General features: G+C 38.2%; 1 protein-coding gene across 1 annotated transcript in view; it reads right to left on the bottom strand.

The window, feature by feature from the left end:
• Positions 1–23,486, bottom strand: part of LOC122809317 (interleukin-17 receptor D-like) — a 411,276-nt gene extending 387,790 nt beyond the window's left edge. The window contains exon 1 of the mRNA XM_044080716.1: positions 23,132–23,486. Within this exon, the coding sequence (XP_043936651.1) occupies positions 23,132–23,281 (150 nt within the window). The 5' untranslated portion in view covers positions 23,282–23,486. The remainder of the gene's footprint in view (positions 1–23,131) is intronic.
• Between the last annotated feature and the right edge of the window lie 345 nt (positions 23,487–23,831).

Below are 23,831 nucleotides of genomic sequence, written 5' to 3' on the forward strand. Positions count from 1 at the left end.
AAAACTGGGACCCGATTTCAACTGACCTTTCTATACGTCACAAGTTAGGTGACAGACCAATTATTACATTCAAAAGGGGCTATAATTTGAAAGCACTCTTGGAAAGACCCCCCCAAATGTAGATGTAACTTTTGCAAGTACATCAAGACAGGTAAGAACTTAAACATCAACCGTCAGCACCTTTCTATTTCAGGCGGGTATAACTGTGAAACCAAAAGGGTGGTTTATCTGGCTTTATTGACAAATGTGACTGTTTCTACGTGGGTAAGACCGAAAGACAACTGAAACAGCGCATTTATGAACACATTTATAATACACGTAAAAAAACCTTAACAATGCTTTGGCCAGACACACCTCAGACTATGTTCAACATCATTTTTTATTTACTGTTCTAGAAAAATTACCTTTTAATATCCATCCAGAGGGGCCCATGGTCTTTGATCCTGGAAGAAAAAGAACTACTCTGGCTGTTACAACTTAATGCTTTTTGTTATCCTGGTCTCAATGACAACTGTAATGTCAAATATTTATTAAATTTAAAGTCCCTAGATAGATGATTTGTGTAACATATTTTTAATAAGTTGAAAAGTATCACTTTATTTACTATTTTTTATTAATTAATTCATTTTTCCTACTTTTCTATTGTTATACTTAAAATGATTCTTTTTTAGGAAACAGGAAGTGATGTCTTCAAGCATTTGCTATTTAACTGATGTAATTTCCTTATTATTTTATCTGAAGAAGTTTGTCAATACTGGCAGACGAATGCGCTAACACTATATTAGATCATTTGTGTGAAATTGAGTGGATTGCCGGCCTGTGCTTTTTGTTTTGCTTTTAGTTATTTTGTTTTTATACAATATTCGTGGATTGCAAAATGGATGGAAAAGACACAACTTCACTTTTTATAAACATTTTACACACGGTACAGATATTCACCAAAAAAGTGACTATGAATTGCTCAAAGGTGAAAAGAGCTCCTAATTTGGTTAAGATAATGTCAGCTTCTTTTCACATTTCTCATTTGCATGAGACTTTTTCAGACTAGTTCATATAGCTAAACCTAAGGCCAACCACTATCTCTGAATCACACCTCAGCTATGCTTTGGAACAACCATGAAAATACCTGCTGTGCCTACCAATTGTGAATACCACCCTTAGTGTGAGCATATCTTAATTAACTGTTGCTGTTTTCTACAGCTTTGCTAGACCTTGCCATTTTTTACTTTTCTTTGTTTTTTTTTTTTGGCCCTCAATGTTAGTTTGAGTGGAGTGCCACTCTGAGAGATTGCTCAGGGTGCCAGGTGTGCTATCTATGGCTGGGGCTTCGCAAACTTCATGATGAAAATCCCCAAGATGTATATTTTGCATGTTTGCCTCAAAATATTACTAATGACAAATGTATGCATCTACAGTGTTACCAAAATTAAGAGTTGCATACCAAAGTTGCAAAAATGACAGTTATAGGACCTCATCTCAAGGATGTCCCAAAACATGATTTCTGACAGTGAAAGTAACTTTGCTGCTGTGAAATTTCCTTTTAAAATGCAGTTGCAAAATAATACCAGAGAGTTCTCAGATAAAACCCAAGACTATTCAAAAGTTTTATTCCAAAATGCTGCCACCTGCAAATGTTATGAGTCTACATTTAATACGGTGAATATTTCCATCTAACCTTAATAAACTTCAGATACAGAAAATGATATGCAAAGGGCCTCACCTCATGAACAGCTGTACTCTTCTTACACCAACTCCTACCTCTCTAACTAATTCCATTGCTCATTATCTGTGATCTCTTCTACCTCTTGAGCAAATGTGCAATGCTTATTTCCATTGCCATCTCCACCTCCCAAATTAATTTTCATTGCTGATGGCCTAGGATTTCCACCTCCCCACTTCTTTAACTTATGTACAGCATTTGGTACACAGTGTAATCAACTTTCTCATAAATGCAATGGTTACCGTCCATCTTGTAAATTCATGTTCAATGCTTGTTGCTGAAGATTATGATGTACACCTCAAACCATTTTACATTCAGTGCTTGATGTTCATGAGCCACCACCTCCCACCTCCTGATTTCAAGTTCATCACTCCTTTCTAGATCACCCTATCTCATCTCCTGAGTTCATGCTCATTGCGCATTCACTATACACACAAGCAACAGTGTTGTTACTGGCAATAATCAAAATGTACTATGTCCATCTAGCTGCGTATGTTTTACTTTCATTGTTTAATAATTGAGTAAAGCTTTTTCAGATGGCATGCAGAGAAGGCTAGTTTTCCTTTTCTAGATTAATTCAAGTCTGCATATTTTTTACATTTGAATCCTTTCTATTCTACATCCTTCTCTTGACATTTGCTTGCTTGTCTCCCAGTATTCATGGTCAATGCTCTTTCATTGGGCATGTAGAGAAGGCTGACTTTCTCACACAATCTGCCTTTCTCTAATACAGTCACACTATAGTAGCTAATCAGTCTAACTTCATTCTCACACATTATTTTTTTTCCTTTCTGTCCTATCATTTCCTGGTCCTAGATAAATGTGTGTGTCAGCTCCCAGCTATCAAATAACCACACCTCTTCCTTCTAACGTGCATTGTCTCTAACTGTGAGGGCAGTCTCTCATAGCTATCTGAAAGAACAAATAATAGCTGCATTGTGGATTACAAAGAGTTTCAGTCTGCATTAACAGCTCTGTATGATATAGTTTTTAAATAACTGCTATAAATATTGTTAATTGTTCTCAAATAATTTTATCGGTGTTTGCCCTATTGTTGTATGACCACTATAGGTATGCAAACATGATTTAGGATGTAGTCAGCACTATCCCCTCAACTTTGGTTCCAGATTAATTGTGCCTTTTTTCAAATATAGGTTCATAGGTTCATAGGTTGGTACTAGGCTATCGGCCCTAGGCCCTATACAAGCCTAGCCATAAAAATTACCTGGATATTTCTTCCCACAATATTTACTTCCCTGGACCCCTGTCTAACAGGGTGACTGACATGATCCCTGGGGTGAATTTCCTATCTCCATCCAATCATCAAGGTTCCCTTTGAAGAGGATCAAGGAGGAACTCTGCTTGACATGTATGGGCAGTCTATTCCAGAGTCTGGGGAGTCTCTGGGTCAGGAACCTATCCCTCCAACATGTTTTGTTCATTGTGATGACAAGGTTTAGATCCCTGGTGTGTGTGGCTCTGAGGGATTGGGATTTCTTTAAGTGGAGCATGTCCAACAGCTCAGGGTTTGACATGGCCTTGTATGTTAAGCAGAGATCGCCTCTGAGCAGACGATATGCCACAGAGTATAGCTGGAGTTTTTTAGACGGTCAGCATATGGCATCTGCTTTAGGCCTGTAATTCTTTTAGTGAGGTATTTCTGTGGCCTTTCCAGCTGTTGCAGATGTCTTGTTAGATACATACCAAATGGGGCAATATACTCTATAATGGGTCTAATGAGGGATGAGTACAGTGGGACAATGACCTCCTTTTTTCTGGATGAAAAGCCCTTAGTGATGAGGTGTGCCACATAGAAGGATTTACTGACTGTTTTGGTGATGTGGTTATTGAAGGTGAGACCACTGTCCACCTGTGTCCCTAAGTCTCTCATCACACATTCAATGTTTATTGTACTGCCACCTATGTGGTAATTCATGGGTACATGTTTTTTTCCAAAGGGGATAACTATACATTTCTTGGCATTAAGCTTGAGCCCATGGCTCTGGCACCAGGCATCTGTTTTTGTAAGGCCCTTTTGTAGAATATCCACATAATTTGGGGATTCACTAATGGCTCCCATTTTGCAGTCATCTGTGAGCTTTGTTAGCCAGAGTCCCTTAGTGTTGGCCTGTACTTCAGAGAAGTAGATGCCAAACAAGAGTGATCCCAGGACTGAACCCTGAGGTACTCCACTTGTCACTTGTCTGGAGCTGGATTTGGAGTCGGCTACTTTTACAGTCTGGGTTCTGTCAGTAAGCCAGTTGGCAACCCATCGAGTGATGTAGGGATTTATGCCCAGCTTAGTAAGTTTTTCTATGATTCCAGAGTGGGGAATGGTGTTGAAGGCCTTGGCGAGGTCCAGCTAGGATGTGTGGACTGCCTTACCCTTGTCCACAGCTTTGGAGACTGATTCGAAGAAGTCAATCAGGTTCAGGAGACAAGATCGGACTTTCACAAACCCAAACTGGGTGTGGTCCAGTGTTTGAAGGTTGACAATGTCTTTGTTTATAAGTTTCATGATAATGCGTTCCATGCCCTTGCAGATCAGGCTCGTCAAACAGATGGGACGGTAGTGCCCAGAATCTAAAGTGGATCCCCCCTTGTGGAGTGGGATAACTGTAGCTGTGCGCCACTCAGTGGGCATGAAGGTGAGGCTATGATTAAACATGACACTTAGGTAAGGTGCCAGTTCATTTTGTAGTTCATGTAGTACACAGTCCGGGATGTCATCTGGTCCCATGGATGCTGTATTCTTAGCTTTGGAGAGTGTGGTTTCTACCTGTGTGGCCATGATTACCAGAATTTGGCAATCTTTTAGTATTGAGATAGGCCCTTTAGGGGGTGAAAGGGGGGTGAAGTTGGCACTAATTCGATCTGCTAGGATATTGGCAATATTGTATATTTAATGCCATTCTGTTGTAGCTCAGAGCAGATCTGAGCATTGCCATTTAGATTCTTGACATAGCTATAGAATGCCTTGTGGTTGTCTTTGGAATCTTTGGTAATTTTTTGTCTTTGTAATCTTTGGCAATTTTATTTTCGTAACTAGCTTTTGAGGATTTTATGAGGGATCTCAGCTTCTTACTGAGGCTGGTGAGGGAGTTTTTTGCATCCTGGGATTTTCCTCTTTTCTGCAACAGTTTCTTCCTTCTGTTGTATAGTTTGTTTATAGCAGGGGACCACCAGATTGGCTTTCTTTTTTGGAGGAGAGCATCTTGGTTTTATTTGGGATGGCACGATGCATGCACGAGTGGATGTGCTTGTACAGTGCTTTAGTGCAGGATTCTGCAGTCGAACTTTCAGATCCTGTCTACATGGGTGTCATGAAGTTTGTCACTTCTGACTTCAGTAGCATGAAGTTGGCTTTGGAGAAGGTTTTTAAGGAGGTTTCCTTACTGGGGGTGGGGGTGGGATATGGATGTCAAGGGTGATTTGCTTATGGTCAGACCTGGCCAATGAGGGGGTGACCACTGGTATAGAGCATCTATCTCCTGTGTTGGTAATGGCCAGGTGTAGGATATTGGAGCCCCTGGTGGGACAATGGATTACTTGATCCAGGGCATTGGAATTTATGAATTCCAAGAACCATTGGGAAAAGGAGTTGGTACCTGAGTAGTTTTCCCAGTTAATGGCAGGGTAGTTGAAATCACCCAGTATTAGGGTGTTTGGTTGTATCTTAATATTTTCCAGTATGTTTAGAAAGGTGTAATGAGAATCTTGGAGCATGGTGGGGTATCTGTAGCAAGCTACAATTTGGATTGCAGTCTTACCTAGTGTTAGTTGCGCCTGGAGAATTTCAGATGCATTGTGTTGGGCAACTAGGCTGGAGGTGTGAATATCCTTGGTGAATATGGACATTCCTCCACCTTTAGTGTTTCAGTCTTGGTTTTGTGGCCAAAAAGTGTGGTAAGAGTTGTAGCCTGGTATTGCAGGGGTGCTCTCTGGAGCCTTGAACCAGGTCTCAGTTACTGCACAGATATCGATGTTCTCCATTTTAATGAGTGCTTTGAGAGAGTGCATTTTGAGGTTTAGACTTCTAGAATTGAGTAGCATTACCTTCAGATTTTGCATGCTTGTATCTGTTACAGTGGTTGTTTTGTCCTTTGAACCTTACCTAAAAAAAGCACTATAGGAGTGGCAAAAGCTTTAGCCAGTAATCTGAATCTCAGGGGTGACAGGGGCAGACCATCTCTGGCAAAGCATCGTGATTTGTCGATCATGTCTTCCCAGGCAGATAGATACTGGATCCCCTTTGAATTACACCAGAAGCTTAGTCAATTGTTGAAGTCAATCATTTTGTCCTTATACTGTGGTATCATTCTGGGCGAAGGTAGGATGCTGCTCAGGGCTAGGGTCATACCTGCCTGGGCCACATGATTGAGAGCTCTTCCATGTCTCTTTTCATGTAGTTCAGGGAGGTACGTCTCAAGTCATTCACTCCAGCATGGACAATGACAGAGTCATATTTCTACTTGTTGTGGAGTGACTTGAGTGCATGCGTTATGTGGCGGATCCTGGCACTCGTCAGGCAGCTGACTGTAATTTTCTCCTTGTTTAGCCTGGTGAGTGGGACATCAGTGTGCCTGACTATAGAGTCACCTAAGACTAAAGGGTTGGGTCATTGTCTTGCCTTAGGGGCTGTTGTTGGGTGGCATACTAGTGTTGTGAGCTATGTGTCACTTTGGTTGTGACCGGTGTTTGTTTGCATTTCAGCTTCGGAGGTCCTTGTTGCTTGAGCAGGTTAATGTTAAGGGCCTCTGCATATGTGGGTTTAATGTTGCTATGTGTGGGTGTTGATGGTGTGGGTTTTGAAGAGCTATGAGTTGCTTGAGTTGTAGTGCAGGTGTTAACCTTCTCCTCTTGACTGTCTAGCACAATCTTGGCCAGAAAGAGCTTTGCTTCCAGTTTGGCTATGTAAGTGCATCTCTCGCAGGTTATAGTGTTGGGTGGTAGGAGGAGAGGGTTGTCTGTGTACATGAGGCAGTTGCTGCATTGCCCCATTATGCCCAGATTCACCAGGTTGATAGGAAAAATCACCAGAAGCTGACCCTTTGGACATGCCTGTTTAGGTGCTTTTTTTGTAAAGTATAAGAGCTGTTTCCCCTTACCTTTGCAAGGTACTTTGCAATTATAGGCTGTTTAGTGCCTACGATTAATTTCTCCTTATTGACAAGGGCAGTTGAGTGCTTGTATCAGTTTCAAGCTTCCTAGTGATTTCCAGCAGGTTCTAGAGCAAGTGTTAGTCACAGGGGTTCAGATTTTAGTGCTACTACTGAGAAACCAGCTAGTTTTAAGGGAAAATTTGAAGACTATACTTTCTGGCACCTGGAATAGTTTAACTGTAGCCTTGCGGTGCTGCACAATGTGAAAAAATGTGCAAACACATGCGTTTTTAAGCCAGAAAGTTGAAAGGGATAGAAATCAGCCCAAAAAAGGCTAATAAAATTACAATTTCAGTGCTGGAAACCACTCCTCTAGTGTTAGATAGGCAGTACAATGCTCACCACTCCCACTGGTAAGCAGTAGGACTTCCCTCTAGCACAGCAAGGCCTGGATAACTCTGAACACAGAAAATAAAGTCCTGAAACCAGCAAAGCCTGGGATCTGGACTGGCTAGGAAAGGTGGGAAACGAGCAAACAAGATAGTAATTTTTTTTGTTAAAACAGGCTAAATAATGCAATAATACAGTAAATAAACACACAAAAGGCTAACACAGTTGAGTGTGTAGTCCTAAACAGTAAATGCAATTAAAACTCTACAAAATTATCAATTTAAAACTTTTTTAAATGAAGCAAGGCAAGTGCACAACTGAAAAACGATTTAAGAGGCAGTAATACAGCAGAATAAGTAGCTAGTCTACATATACAGAGAAATCTATATATACAGAAAAGCAGCTAAAACACACAAACAGTTCAGATGCAGTGCAACCTAGAGCACTTGAGTTGTAGCAATATAAAGGCAAATACGGTTATAATAAATGCTCTAAAATATACTCTATATTTCCAAACTGTTTGAGAAGCACAGTCAGAACACAAGGAGATTCAGGTAATTTTTTTTTTTTTTTTTTTAGAAAGGGAGAAAGGAGGAAGGCCTTCTCAGATGTTCTCTCTGTATTAGGTAGAATGAGCTAATGACACTAGACTGGGAGGAGTGTCCCAGATCAAATTTACAGTAGGGGCGGGCAACTGCAAAGCCACCAAGTATAACTACAAGACACCAACAGGGAGGGAGGGTGGAGACCAATACTAAAGCTATTAGCCCACACTCTTTAGACAGTAAACACTACAGAAATATTTATGATAGCAGTGAGCCACAAAATGAAAGTTTTTAAACAGATAAAGGAGCAAAGAGATTCTACAGAATGCTTTTAACTGCAAACAAATCAGCCAACCGTGCAGATTAGTTAATAGCAATAAAATGCAGTAAAAACTATGCAGCAGGCTATAAAAAGTGCTATATATAAATTGCTAGAAACAATAATCAGTATAAATAAGCCAAAAAAACAGGATACTTATATCTCAGATCAGAGTTGTAGTCATCGCCCCTCCTCCACTCTGCTCAGTGTGTATAGACCTACATATATAGTCTATCTGTCTGTCAGTTGCCCTCCTATTAAGAGTGTATCAGTCTCTCCCCCACAAACTATATCTCTAGTTTCTCTTGCTGTGCAGCTGTAATATGTATTTTTCCTTATTGCATAGAAAGAAATTCTCTCTAACAATAATGAATAAAATCTATACAATTTTAGAGTAATAAAAACACTACTAATAAAAGTTAAACTCAATAAAATTGTGTTCTAAAATCAGGGAATCTACTCAGATTGCTTTTGGCCTAACTACAGTATTGCCAGGTTCAATCCAATATGTTCTGCTACATTGCCCCATATCCCACCCACCCCATCTCCTCTGAGTTTATGTCTCATCTTAGTCCCACCCCCACAAGCATATTTCCAATCCACAACAACTTCTTCCTACCAAAAACCTATCTAACCAATAACAACCTCATATCACAAAATTACTATAACTGACAAATACTTTGACTCACCTATAAAACTAAACTACCAATCTACAACTTCCTCTATCAAAACTTAACCAATCAGTTACATCCTCTTATATGTCCTTGTTAGTATAACTGACAATACCTTTTATCTACTCTTCACCATCTAAAGATGTTCTCCTTTAAAATATTACATACCCTAAACTCCACACTCCCCACCATGATAGAATATCTCATTCTAACCTTTCTCATACATATTATTTACCTACACTATATCTTACCAAACACAAGTCCCTGAATACTTCACCTACTACCAGATGGCACGTGATTACAATGTAACTCCTTCATCCATCCTATTCAATATACATCCCCACTTAAATAAAAATCACTACACTAATCTTATTAAACCTAAGGTCTAAAAGTGCTGTCACCACAAAAACTAAAATAACACATTCATATAGGTGTACTACTGAATTCACTGCTAGCAGGTGATATTCATCACAGCCCTGGACCTTCTCAGGTACCAAGTTACTCCACAAATAATAAGTCAGCCCTGCCCAAAGCCCAAAACTACGCTCCCAACAAAATAAGAAATAGCAATAAGAAACTTAGTATTCCATTTGAACATCAGATGCATTGTAAATAAAATTACAAAATGATATGCATGGATAGAATATTACTCCCCTAACATATTAGCAGTAACATAATCTTGATTAAAAAGGAATATACTGAACATTTGTAATGCAGAAGTACCCCCACAGGCTTTAACATCCTTAAAGCTGATAGACTGAACAAAAAAGCAGTAGGAATAATAATAATGTACCACAGTAGCATGAACCTGTCACCTTTCCCATCTCCTATACCCTCTTTCCTCAATGCCAAACTACTTCTAAGTAGCCTAAAACTAAATGCATACAAAACAATATGTGTGGTGGGCCCTTTATATTCCACATGGAGACAATATCACCACTTTGGTAGAATCCTATCTTGGCTCTCTGATAATGAACACACAAAGGCAATTATAATAGGTGATCAACTGGTCAAGTCTCCCCTCTGAGATAGTGACTTTTAGTATAAACCTGTACAATTTCTCCCATCTTATTAGTGATCCTACCAGAATCAACATGAAAAGTGAATTACCACCTTGGACTGGTTATTAACAAATCACCCTAACAATATAAGTTTCCACGGTACCTTAGATAGCACTCTTAGGGACCATCTGCCCATATATACCGTAAGAAAATGTCATACTTCTCCCAGGGAACACACACATATGAATTCTCTCACAATATGAACAACTTTAACCCACAACTACCTCACTACAATTACACAACTGGAACATCATAACAATCTTGCCACTAGATTATGCTGTTGTCTATTTTAATAAGATATTTATGAAACTGTTACATAGCATGTCTCCCTTAGGCTTAAAGGAGTGCAAAAAAACTTACTCCTTGGCTCAGTCCCACTACCAGGAAATTAATGAAGAACAGAGATAAAACCTGGAAGGCATTGTTTAATAATCACCATATTTAAAATACAATATCCTGGATCAAATGGACAATCAAAGTCCAACACCCATTCTTCCCTGGAAAAAACAGCTAATGCTTTCAATGATTACTTTATCTCTAGCATCGCTAAACTACTTCATAATGAAACTCAAAACATACCAACCTCCTCTAATAATCTGACCACATCGCACTTGGCCTCACCTCTCAGTTCTATTAATACTCACTCTTTCTCTTTTCAACCAGTATCTATCATAATAATCAAGAAATACCTCAAACAAATTAAGTGCACTTGCTCCAGATGGAATTCCTGGTGATTTCATAAAAATAGCAGCCAGCTTAATTTCCTTTCCAGTAACTATTCTCAGAAATAGATCTATTCAGGAATAACATGTCCTAGTCTTATGGAAAAAAAATCTCACATCATTCCATTTCACAAGGGTGGTAACTCCAATGATATATCAGACTTTAGATACATTGCCATTCTCTCCCATCTTTCAAAAATCTTTGAAAAATGCATTCATAATCAATGAATTACTCATTTACAAACTAACAAACAGCTTACCCTCACATAACATGGTTTCAGACCAGAGCATAGCACTAGCAAAGCTCTCTTAAACTTCACCAACACTATTAATCTAGACAGAGACAAAGGTCCTCTGATTTCTGCTGTGTTTCTGGATTTGTCCAAGGCCTTTGATACTGTTTCACATAGCCTTCTTCTAAAATGCCTCTCTTCACTTGGCCTATCCTTTCTAATAGATTCCAGTTTGTTAAATGGAGTCATTCTTACTCATCCTTCCTACCCATCAAAACAGGTGTTCATCAAGGTTCCATACAGGGGCCACTGCTTTTCAACAAGTTTACCAACAACATACACTCCACCAAATGTCACACATCCCTCATACAATGCACTGATGACTCCATGTTACTGTGTTCTGCTATTAACATAGTTACTGCAAAACACCTCACTCAAGAGTCATTTTCATCAGTTGAAAACTGGCTGAATAACATCCAGCTTCTACTCAATCAAAAAAAAAAAAAAAAAACAGCTGCTGTTATTCTTGCCAAAAGCCCTTACACATCTCAAACCAAATTTCTCAACAAAAGCATCTGATATCACCTGAATATAAGTCATACCCCATATCAAGCTACTAGGTATGACAATTAATGATAACCTGAAATTTAGTTAGATGTGCAACAGGCTATCAAATAACTCACCAAAAATTAGGGACACTCTGCAGAACAAAACGATTCATCCAGGAAACTCCTGGCCTCTACACTCCTACTCCCACTGTACTATGTGGTTCCCAGCACTGCATAACTTTCATGTTTCTATCCAAAATAAACTAAACCAATGCTACAACAAAAGAACAAAATTTTTCACTAACTCATTAAACAGAACCCATCACTGCTTAGCCCTAAAACAGCTTGATTGGCTTGAATTACCCAAGCAACTCACTTGCACACTACTCCTAGTCTCCAAATTAATATACAAACCAGAAAAAGCAAAGTTCTGTTAAATTTAATGCACACATACAGCTCTGCTAGACCACTTTGATCTGGAAACAAAATGCTCCTCACTACCTACAAACCACAGCTGTCAGTAAGAAGCTTTATTTATTCCATCTATATAGTCAGCTGATAGAACTATATCCACTTATCCCTTAAATATACTAGCAATCTTTCCAATTTCAAGACCAATCTAAAAATATCTATCTGACACCTGTACCAGTACCTGCACAACCCTCAAAACAGATGCATGACCACCTATATAGTATAAATTTATACCTTTCTCACTCCGACTTCACTAACACCTCCATGTCTTAGCAGGTAGCAATGGCCTAACATAAAAATAAGTCCTTACTTTAATGATGCCACACTACTAACGTGTGCTCTTGTGTTCTTCCATAACATTCTCATCTTTCTAAAAATAATCAACACTCTCTCTCCATGTCCTTATTTATCCTTACTGCTTAGTACTACTTATTATATTATTTTGTTTATTTTTGCATCAGAATACTCTATTATTTTTCACATCCATACATTATTAGAAATATAGTTAATATTTTGAATAACCATGTGATTCTTTACTTGACATGCACTATCTACTTCTGCAGTGTTTTGTTACTTGCAGTACATGTTGTATTCTTGATTACAATTTTCCTAGTAATATTTCTGTAAATGTATTTTAATCTGTTTGTGTATTTATATGTTGTGGGGATTTTCTCCCCTTGTATATAATTACTTATAATCTACTTTGAAATGTTTTTAAATGTGTTTTTGTGGAGTGTTTCTTCCCAAGTCATTGTAAAATATTTAATCTGTTGCAAGGCATTTCTCCCCTTGTATATAATTATTCAATTACTGTTTAAATTGTTTGAATCTGTTGTGGAGCTTTTCTTCCCAGGCATCCACTGAAAAAGGTCATTGGTTCAGTCAGGTTTTCCCAGTTATCACAGGACAAATAAATGAAAAATATATAAATAATTCTAAGATCACTCCATCTCACCTCCTGAATTCATGGTCAGTGCTCATTTCTAAGAGCTCACTCTCATGGTCATTACTTGTTTCCAGAATCAGTCCAGCTTGCCTTCTAAATATGTGTTCAGTACTTGTTATTGAAAGTCATACCATCGCAACTCCAAAAATGATCTTCACTGCTTAAGATCCAAGGCCCCCATCATCTTTCTCAAAATCCTGGATCAACACCATCTTTTAAAATGTGTCACTGTGATTTCTGTTGGTGTCCCACATCTCTTGATGTGGTGCCTGTCCCAAATCTCTGATTGCTGTTTTTATGTTTTTTATGACCCTTCTCTGTTCAAGCTGCCAGGGTGCTTTGGTTTCTTTCTACCTCCCAAAAACCTACTGCTTTATTGGCAAGCCTCAATTCTCTATGCATATAGCCTTTGCCTTTTGTCTTATTCTTGCTACATGGGTCATGACTGAAATTGATTTATATAATATCAAGCCATTTACCTATGTGTCAGTTGATTAAATATATAAACTTCTGGGTAAATTCCAAGCTAGTTAAAAGTGCAAAGAGATTTCTATTGCCATTTTACTGGCATATATCGTAGTGGTGAAATACAAAATTACAGTAAGACAAGAAAAACTGAGGGATATTTAGAAATTAATAGCTCTGTGCAAAGTGCTCTTTAACAAGATCAGGTGGTTTTATAAACCTTCCTGCCATCACAAACTATGGGTAAATATGTCTCTAAATTAAATGTCTGTGTAGTTAAGTGGAAAACATTTAGTCCAGAGACACATTTTGCTTTATTCACTGATACCAAGAAAGATTAAAATAGCACAGATGTACTTGGGACAGTGCAATTCATTTCTGAATACCCTTCTACTGTGTGCATTGTGTGCAGTGTTATTAAACAACTGTCATAGTAACAATGAATATTTATTAACTGGTATTTTTGAGGCCCTGTGCTTTTTATTACAGATATATGCAGTACAGTAATAAGCTATGAAAAATGCATGTGTATTTATTGCTGACACTCAAAATATAGGTCAAATTAAGCACGCAAAACATTTTTTTTTTTTTTGCTGGCCATGGTATTCCAGTGCAACAAAGTATCTAGTAATGTATGTAAAATGCATTAGCAGTAGTTTTATAATGAGTTATCCGGATGTCACACTGGCGCATTATAACTTGTATTTTAAATAGTGACAGTTGTGCTATGGAGTTACATTTGCATATGATGTTATATTTGCCTGCAAGCTGATGAGACACCCTGATGTTTATTTCTTCTACTGGCAATATTTGACATACTTTACTTACAGGTGCTAGCACACAATTTAATTTGGTCATACCTCGGAATCAGTGCAAGGTTTTTTTTTTTGTTTTCTTCAATATATGGTTCATATTTCATATTTAATACTACACATTTTGCTTTATACTTGGAATACTCGTTTCCCTGCTTTTCTTTCTTTTGTGGTTTACTTTTCTCTTTGTAGTAGGTTTGTTCAGTGACCGTTATTTGTTACAAACAAGTTAAGACTAGGAACAATAATGGGGTACGTGGCTCAGGTTTTGATCAACAAAATACATATAGCCAGTGCACAAAGAAATGTCTCTTAGTCATTTTCTATAGACTGCATAGGGTGGAACTCCCAGGCCTCGAGTACTGTAAAAAGCCACACAAGTAACTTTGCATACTATGCAAGGGCTATGTAAATCATAAAGTTTTCAGAGCTGCATGTGAATGCTGTCATCTGTGTCCTGCACAAATTAGGTTCTTGTAAACCCTAGTATGCTCTTCTGCATGGATTCTTTCATTGTACTGATATTCATAAACACCCACATTATCCAAGATCCATGCACACCAAAACAGAGAACGCATTGCATATATCTCTTAGAATGTAGTTAGAATAACAATTATTTTGAATTAGCATGCATCTTCTGAAGAATGTGAAGTCTGAAGCTAAAATCTCTGTTACTATTTGGTGACTGCAATCTTCAATGATTTACCAGAAACCACAGATTTTATGAGGCATGGACTAAAAACATGAAGAAAGTTAGGGACATTGTGTGAAATCAGGTGTAGTTTCAACTTTGCTTCACACAATGACTTGAAAGACAATAAATACATTAATGTTACTCATACAAATGTACACTAGTCCTATAAACCCAGACTTTAAAATGAGCAAGCAACAAGATGGTAAGCTATTTTCATCCATAGGCACCCCCCACCAATTTAATGACTGTCATTTTCAATGATTTGCCATAAAAACACAGATTTTATGAGGCAAAAAACAACAATATAAGGCAAAGTCAAGGACAGTCTGGGAAATCAGGGACTACTTCAACCTTGCTTCATAAAGTCATCACAAAATAAATATTCCAATGTATTTCATGCAAAAGCACATTAATTATGTGAAGCCTGATCAACCAACAATGGGGTAAGTTGGCTTTACCCATCGACAGTCCCCCACCCCATTTAGTGGCTGCAGTCTTCAATGATTTGCCAAAAAATGAGGAAAACCAAAACTTTTATGAGCCAGAGATCAAAACATGACACAAAGTCAGAGATAATATCAGGGTCAGTTTCAACTGTGTTTTAAACTCCACTAGCCAGAAAGCAAAGACAAATTTTAAACTGATCAAATGACAAGTTGCCTATAGTCATTTTAAACTGCAAATGTAGATACTGTTATATCTGGTTGCCTGAAAGAAAACAAAAACTTACTTCAGGTGACAGTAGAATGCAGGTCTGCACTATGCTGTCTAAAATTCCCAGTCTATCTGCTTGCTGCCTTCTTAATGAATCATAGAAAGGCAGAGAGAAGAAAGCTGTGGTGCTGTGCAGAGGATCGCTGGGCACCATTTATTTTATTTATTCATTTTAACTAAAGAACAGTGTCTTTACTCAGAAATAAGTAAAATAATTCACTGGCACTAGCCAATAATGCATATAAGCACAAACGGTAGGCATTGCAAGTATACAAAGGAAATGTTTATCATTTAACTTTTTTACACTTGAACTTAGGCAAAAGGCCGAGAAGCGATCATTTAACTTTTTTTGTTCAAATTTAACTTTTTAAAAAACTTTAATAAAAGTGATTGTCATGTTCAGCACAAATGTTAAATAAAATGAGTTAGCAATGCTGAACACAACAAAACATTTTTAAAAATTAAATTATTCTTCTGACTGGCCATGGTCTCCCACCCCCCCACCCCCACTCCAGCTGAGGACCCTAGGCAGCTGCACAACTCTTTCCTTTTTTAATCTGCCAATATGTATCTGCCCTTTTCTGTGTATCTGTATCTGAGTATGCTTGTTTTGTTTCTGTGTGTGGTGTGTGTGTGTGTGTGTGTGTGTGTGTGTGTGTGTGTGTGTGTGTGTGTGTGTGTACCTGTTACTATAAAGTGCAATAATCAAACATCACAGTTGTATAAGGTCCCCCATTCCATAGCTCCAGTCAGAGGGGTACAACTGCATTCACAGCAGAATGTGACGGCTCCATTTAGAGAGACTTCAGGTACTTTTCCATTATCGGGGCAACAGGTGCAATGCACGCAGTTGGAATCTTAGCACTTCTTACATACCTTTGGTTGTCCCACCCACACCGGCTCAATGGCGTGTTCTCAGAAAGGACCTCCAAACACCCCTGAATATTATAGTTAATGTTATTAACATTCAACTATATCACCGTGGATAAATGTGGTCTTAACCTGTTAAAAGCCAACTGAAAGTGAATAAAATAATAGATACATCAGTGCTGGCACTGCCTAACCAGACAGTCAGACTTTCTCCGTCGACTTCCTGGTTTCAAACATCACCATTGCAGTGTTCTTTTCTTTCTTTTGCGTGTCTTCTTTCCGTACAGGTGTAAACCCTCCTAAATACATTAAAGATGCTTTCACTCTCAGCAGATCTCAGAAGGTTTTGATACAAGCTCTACAGCTTAAAGGTGGCGCATCTGGTTTGCTATCTTTTTTTTTTTTTTAATGATTATTATTTTCCGCCTCACTGCTTTGGACACTAAGGAGCTGGGGAAAGACCATTTCCCAGCTTCCTTTTTTTACAACAGGATAAAAGTGAAGAGTATTAACACATTTACAAAATATTCCAAATCTGAATGCATCTAAACCACATACATCCAAGTTGTAGATTTCAGTAATAAAAATGGAAAGTGTCATTTTGTTTGAATATTTAATAATTAAAAATAGAAGTAGGAGAGAAAGAAAAAGGTAGTTTACCATTATCGGCAAAATTACAAAATCCTCGAGGTGATATAATCCAGGCTATATAACATATCACTCCCTGTCAGCCCATGGATCAGAGTCTTATTTAATGACATTTAATTTTCAGCCCAGTATTTGTTGCTAGTCAAGGTATAGCAGATATCATACACGTTGATGCCTAATAATAAAGAAATAGGATCTACAAAAACAATCTAAAAAGTACCCACTTAAGCATCAGCTGTGAAATTGCGAGAGCCTTGTAACATTCCAAGCGCTCTTAACAAGTGTTGCCCCAATAACGGAAAAGTACCAAACGTCAGTACCAAATGCTATCTTCTGGAATTATTAGAAACCCATAAACACACACACACACACACACACACACACACACACACACACACACACACACACACACACACACACACACACACACACACACACACACACACACACACACACACACACACACACACACACACACACACACACACACACACCTATACATACATATGGGTGAGTGTGTGTGTGTGTGTGTGTGTGTGTGTGTGTGTGTGTGTGTGTGTGTATATTTTATAAAAAGAGTGCAGTGTGCTATAATTAAATTTACTGTTTTTTTGGTTGAGTGCATGCAATATCAGAAGGAGTAAGTTCTTTTGGGTAGGGCAAGTGTATTTTTGTGATTTGAATGCTGAAAGTGCTGGATTTCCAAAACGTTTGCTTGAGTGTGTTTGTGTGTGTGACAGTTTGCAAATTAGGATTAGAGTAGAGCCTAGGATAGGGAATAGATTTAATGTTGTATGTGTGATTTTGTTTGGTGTGTGCAGCTTTTTCAGAGCTTAAAATTCTGATTTTGCCTTTACTTCTATTCAGACATCTAGAAATAAATGGAAGCACTTTCAGAAGCTTTGTATTCAATATTGTTCAGAATTTTGTTAGTATTGGTTTTACGGAACTATTAATTTACCTATCTGAATTTGAACCATTGGTCACCAGATTTTATTTTGTGCGAACCCTAACCCTAATCCTGTTCCTCATATTATGTCTGCCAGTTGGTACAAAGTGTTGAGGCTGAAAGCTGTATTTCTTCTGGTGGAAGGTTTGATTCTCTCAGCTTTTGTTTACCCAGTGTATGACATTACGTAGGCCATTTAACCGGACATTGTTTTGAGGTCACCTCTTAAAAGGAGCAGTGTGTTCAGTGGGCCTACCTGGTTAACAGATGGGTATTATTATTCAGTTGTTTCAGCACTTGAACACTGAGCTGACCCATTATACTGACAAAAATACGTTACATTATCAAGTCAACTTCCCCATACTTTTGATTTTAGTATGTGATTATTATTACATTTCCTTTTAATATGTATTTATTATTTTAACATATATTATGCGTGGTGTTTCACTTGTAATATTTGGTATACACTGATACATGATGCATATAAATTAATGTACATATTTAATATACCTGCTGTCATATGTGACTTATTAAATTCCTTCAGATGGATCCACTACAATACCAGAAGTCAGAATTCACATGTTGATACCACCCAAAGCATTTTCCTCAAATTCAAATACACTGCACATTTTAAGGAAATCAGAAAACCATTTTTTCCAGGTGGCAAGCATCTGCACTTACTATGTTGAGGCCTTCACCATCCATACTACCTTACTTATGTAAAATAATTCTGTGGTCCCATAAACCTCAGGTAAAAACGAAGGCACCATTTAAGGGTGAAACACAACTCCTACTACCACATGATCTCAACAGCAAACATTTCTGGAGTTCATGGTTTGGGGAAATTACCTCAGGTGGACAAACAAAATTGTATTAGTTTAGATTCATGAGTTTGCTTTTTGCTAAATATCACTGAAGTTGCACATAAGCTATCTTCTCAATGACTTTCTCAAGAAATGGTAAGTTAGAGATAAGGTGGATATTTTCACAACAACAGGGGTCTAAAGAAAGTATATTTGGGATAGGAATAAGAAAAGCATTCTTTAAAACAGTTGGAGAAAATATCTGATCTTAGTGAAGACTCTGAAATTTGATAAATAACTAGATTTAGTATGTGTAGGGAGTCTAAAAACAACCTAGAGAAATGTAAGCCAGTCAAAAAAAAAAAGATACTGGAAAGGCAAATACAGATCTTCACATATGCAGTGCCTATAGTTTTAATAGGGGTTGATGTTTCGGGTCTATGTCAGAACAATGAAAATGCAAACTCTCGAATGCTCACATGAGCGAATAATCAGAAACTCAAAATTGGTATTGTGGGGAGCTGTGCCCCCATACCCTCTAATAATATATATTCCTACTCCGAGATTGCACTACAGTGAGGAAAGGGCAAATATTCTGATCTTCACTGTACTGCAATCCCAAAATACCAATTTCAAGTTTCTGATTATTCGCTCATGTGAGCGTTCGAGAGTTTGTGTTTTTGTCGTTCTGAAGTAGACCCGATGTTTCTCCAGCTTGCTGCTTACCCAGAGACACTGAAAGATGTGCTGATATTTTGCCAAGTTCATGTGGTGATATATTCCATTTAAAAATGGAGCATGGCTCTGGCAATACATTATCATTCATGCCCTTCAGTGCAAGCTGTTATGTGCTAAACTGTTATCATGAGGCAGGAATTCATTTAAAAAGTTACAGCAAAAATCCTAAAATTACCCTTTACTTTTAAAATGCCTAACATGAATTGATTTCTGTATGATGAAGGCAGGAAATGCAGGGTTATAAGTGGTTAGCCTCACCAGAAAACTTCCTTTAGTTCTGCTGTTTTTGCAGATGGTGATGGCTCTTGTGTACATGAGCTGGCCTCACTGCCATGGTTAGTGTATTTAGCCAAACATAGGTAGTCAAAGAGGAATAAGTATATTAGAGGGTCAGCCCAGGTTGGAAGGTTTGGAGACAAAGCCAGAGAGGCAAGATTATGTTGGTTTGGACATGTGCTGAGGAGGGATGCTGAGTATATTGGGAAAAAGATGCTAAGGACGAAGCTACCAGGTAACAGGAAAAGAGGAAAGCCTAAGATAAGGTTTATGGATGTGGTGAGAGAGGACATGCAGGTGGTTGGTGTGACAGAGTAAGATGCAGAGGACAGGATGAAATGGAAACAGATGATCCACTGTGGCGATCCCTAACGGGAACAGCCGAAAGAAAAAGAAGAAGAGGTAGTCAAAGAACATCAATAAATACATGGAGTTCACAGATGTACTTCAAGACTATGCTATTTACTACTCACTCCTTACACGTATGCAATGATAAGTCCATTTGGTACACACTCACTAATTTAAATCATGTGCATGCGTCGTTTTACATACTCAGCATTCTTTTGTTATACATGGCCTGCTATTTGTGAAATGCAAATGTAGTTTACTTTGACATTTCTTGAAGTAAGTTAAGTAATTTTGACTGATTGATGGAGATGCAATCCTTGTAGATATAAGGAAGCATTCCTTTGTTGTCAGCTAGTCAGTAACATTCTCATCTATTGCTTGGTATGAGAAATGACGATTATAGTTATTGCCTTACATATAAACTGCATTAGTTAGACAGTCACATATTAGAAGCAGGGAAGGAGCTCCTTCAGTAAATTATTTGACATTTCTCAGTAGGTCTTCACCATCTTGAATTCACCTTTCACATACTATAGAAATATATTTTATTATTAGTTACTCTGAAAATCCTGTAATAGATGAGTCCTGAGTTGCTTTTGTATTGCTTTGGATACCAGGTCAGTATTACAACAGCTTTTTACCCTTCAGCTATTTCCTGTCTGAAGTATTAAATGCCATATACAATAAATAAGATGGTAGACTAGATCACTGAGTCATTAGGAAACACACTAGATATTGTTTGGACAAGGAGCACCGTCATTTTTCACTGCTTGTTTAAACATTTTCCTGTTTACAATTTGCGAACGAAAGAGGGAGAGCATAAAAGGCACACCATGTACTGAGTAGATTGCAACACTGTGGAAGTGCTAGCACAGTATTACATCTTATAAATTGTCTATGCATTTTTTTTATAATTTGGGAAGCATGAACTACATGAATAACTTTGCCTGGTAGTTACTGAAGAGGCTTACAAATCTGAGGTGTTAATGAGTTGCTTCCTGTACCCACTATACAGGGTTTGATTCTTACCCCCCCCATTTGCCTTCTGTGAAAGTCACATAAACAGATTGAGCTCCTATGCTGTCCCTAAAATATGACATTTGTGCCCAGTGGGCTTAGATGGTTAACAAATGCATACAATAAACCACTGTGTAGTTCTTCATACACAATATTATGCTGTTGACAGCTTGGGGAATGTTTTCTGTATCGTTTACTCACTGTATCCCTGCTGACCATCTGCCTTCCCTCTGAACTGGTCAGCTCATTTGTTCCTACCTCCCACTATCACTTAGTCAAAGGTGGGTGAGAGAGCTGGCCAGATGAAATGCTGTTATAAAGGTACATTGGTTCATGGATTTTGGTTCCTAATCCCCTTCCTTGTGCCCTGAGGTAGGATCTGTAATATCAGACCAGAGGTCCATGTATGCATTGACTTGGGTAAAGCACTGTGCAGACTAGTGGACTTGTCCTGGCTCATATATAGCACGTTTTAATACCCAGAGGAGGCTGTTTGTCAGTATCACCACAGAACAAGCCCTTCCCTCTCCTCAAATGAATGAGTCAGCATCAGCTGCCCACTGCAACCTCTCCCAGCTGGCTTCTGCAGCTCCTAAATTACTGGTTGATCCTAGGTCATCTTGGTCAGAATCAAGACTTTAATTCCTCTCTGCTATGGAGTTCATATACTATCATGAGCGTATGTTACTGTTAGTCCTGAGCTTTGTTACTGAGCTTCACTTATTTCACCATACCCCCCAATGCTAACATAGCCTTTATGCATATGGTAAGCCATACACTGTCCTAAATAACCCATATAAATGAGTTTGCATTACGCCATGGTTACATTTTTACCTTGTCTTTAACATACTGAGATGATGCAATCAAGGTAGTATAATGTGAGTGTTTCTGTGAGTGTGTGTGTGTGTGTGTGTGTGTGTGTGTGTGTGTGTGTGCGCGCGCGTGTGTGTGTGTGTGTGTGTGTGTGTGTGTGTGTGTGTGTGTGTGTGTGTGTGTGTCTGTGTGTGTGTGAATTATATGTGGGCTTTTAGTTAATGGTTAAGGTAAGGAAAGGCATGAAGTCCACAAAGAAGAAACATTCAAGCAATTAGAAATTTTCTGATAGGTGAAATCAATCATGGTCTTGAGTTTTACTTTGTTATAGATATGTTTACCATCAGTTCAAAATGAATGCTTTGTTTTTCAGTGCTGTCCATCATGAGGCCACACATACTGCCAACCTGCCACTAAGCAAGTGCCTTTACTGTGGATTGAACCAGCTGGCTGGACAGCAGCAAAGCAACAAAAATAACTCTAGCTAGCTCTCACATTTACCTTTGGCAGTGTGGTTAAAGGGCAAGAGAACAAAATGGCTGCTTGTCTCACAGGTAAATGCAGTTTAATATTGGGAGTAGGGGTATTTGTATACAAACTGTAGTCTAGATGAGGCATGTCCATATTCACTGTTTACCTGAGTTAGGTACTGCTGTGGTAACTGTACTTCCTTTGACTTTCACATGCCATCATAACTCTCATCTACCTGCATCACAGAATCTGTGTTTTGCCATCCTGTGCCAAATACAATGCCTTCATTGTGTGTCAGCATCAAAAGACAGATTCATACTAAGCTAACTGCCCTTGTGGGCCATTTTAAGCCTAGCCAATTACCCCACGTGAGAATCAAATCCTGTACCTTGTGTCTATAAGGTAAACACCTTAACCATTATTTCATTATAGAAATGCACTTTCTTGCCATCAGTGCACATTATGATCTGAGTTAATAAATATATATAACAAAGATAGAGCCTTCACATCTTCTGAATTGACCTGAAAACCATTATTTGTTTCAGCAAACTAATTTGTAACAGCTTTAGATTATTTTTTTTTTTTGTGAGCAGTAGGAGTGACAGAGTTACAACTTAAAAATAAACTCTAATTTCATGCTCAGCAGAGTAGCACACATTGTAAGTCTCTTACAATTTCTGTTGTATGAAAGGTAAAGTTAAAGTTATTTCTACTTTTTAACACTTCTTGTATTCTCAGACTACATGCTTCTTTATAAAAAAATGGAATAATATAAAGACACCAACCTGTTGTATACAGTCCTTGGTGCAGTTCTGAGGTTTGACAGCTTGCTCTTCTTCAGCAAGTATTCCTAACACACTCAGTACCAGGGCTGCAATGCATAGAAATATTTGTTCCTTTCCCGAGATGTTATGATCCTTGTAGCACATCTGCATGACTATATTCTTATGTTTTTCTAGTTCTGACTGTATCTCATTGTGTAAGTCTTCATTAAAAGCAAGAAGAGAAGGAGGAGGAGCCTTTGACTGGGTGTAAACTAATATGTTTCTAACCTTTCAAAAATGTACACTTTTCTTAACCAGGAGGGTCAGGCATTAAATGTAAACAGACCATGGAGGCAGCACAGATTTTAGGGCAGGTAGTGAGGATAGACTTTTATAATTAAAGATGATGTCAGCACTCTTTCAGCGAAAGTGTGGGTACAGATTAAGGACTACGCCTAATTAGTTATGAATGTATTATGACAGAAAGATTAAATAAAAAAGATGGATGGAAGTTTTGCTGGCAGTGCTACCCACACAGGAAATTATTTCCTTACAAGAGTGTTTGCTGCATCCATTCAGCACATACTGGAAAATGCATATGTGGTTCCAATAATAATAATAAAATCAATAGTTTTGCTTCCCCTCCTCTGAAATAATGTATGACACACATATTTTAACAAATATAGACATATGTATTTTGCTTCTTTGGAATTTCTTCAGA

Source organism: Protopterus annectens, chromosome 8.part0 (genome assembly GCF_019279795.1).
Source record: "Protopterus annectens isolate FY-2018-M chromosome 8.part0, PAN1.0, whole genome shotgun sequence".
Taxonomy (NCBI): domain Eukaryota; kingdom Metazoa; phylum Chordata; order Ceratodontiformes; family Protopteridae; genus Protopterus; species Protopterus annectens.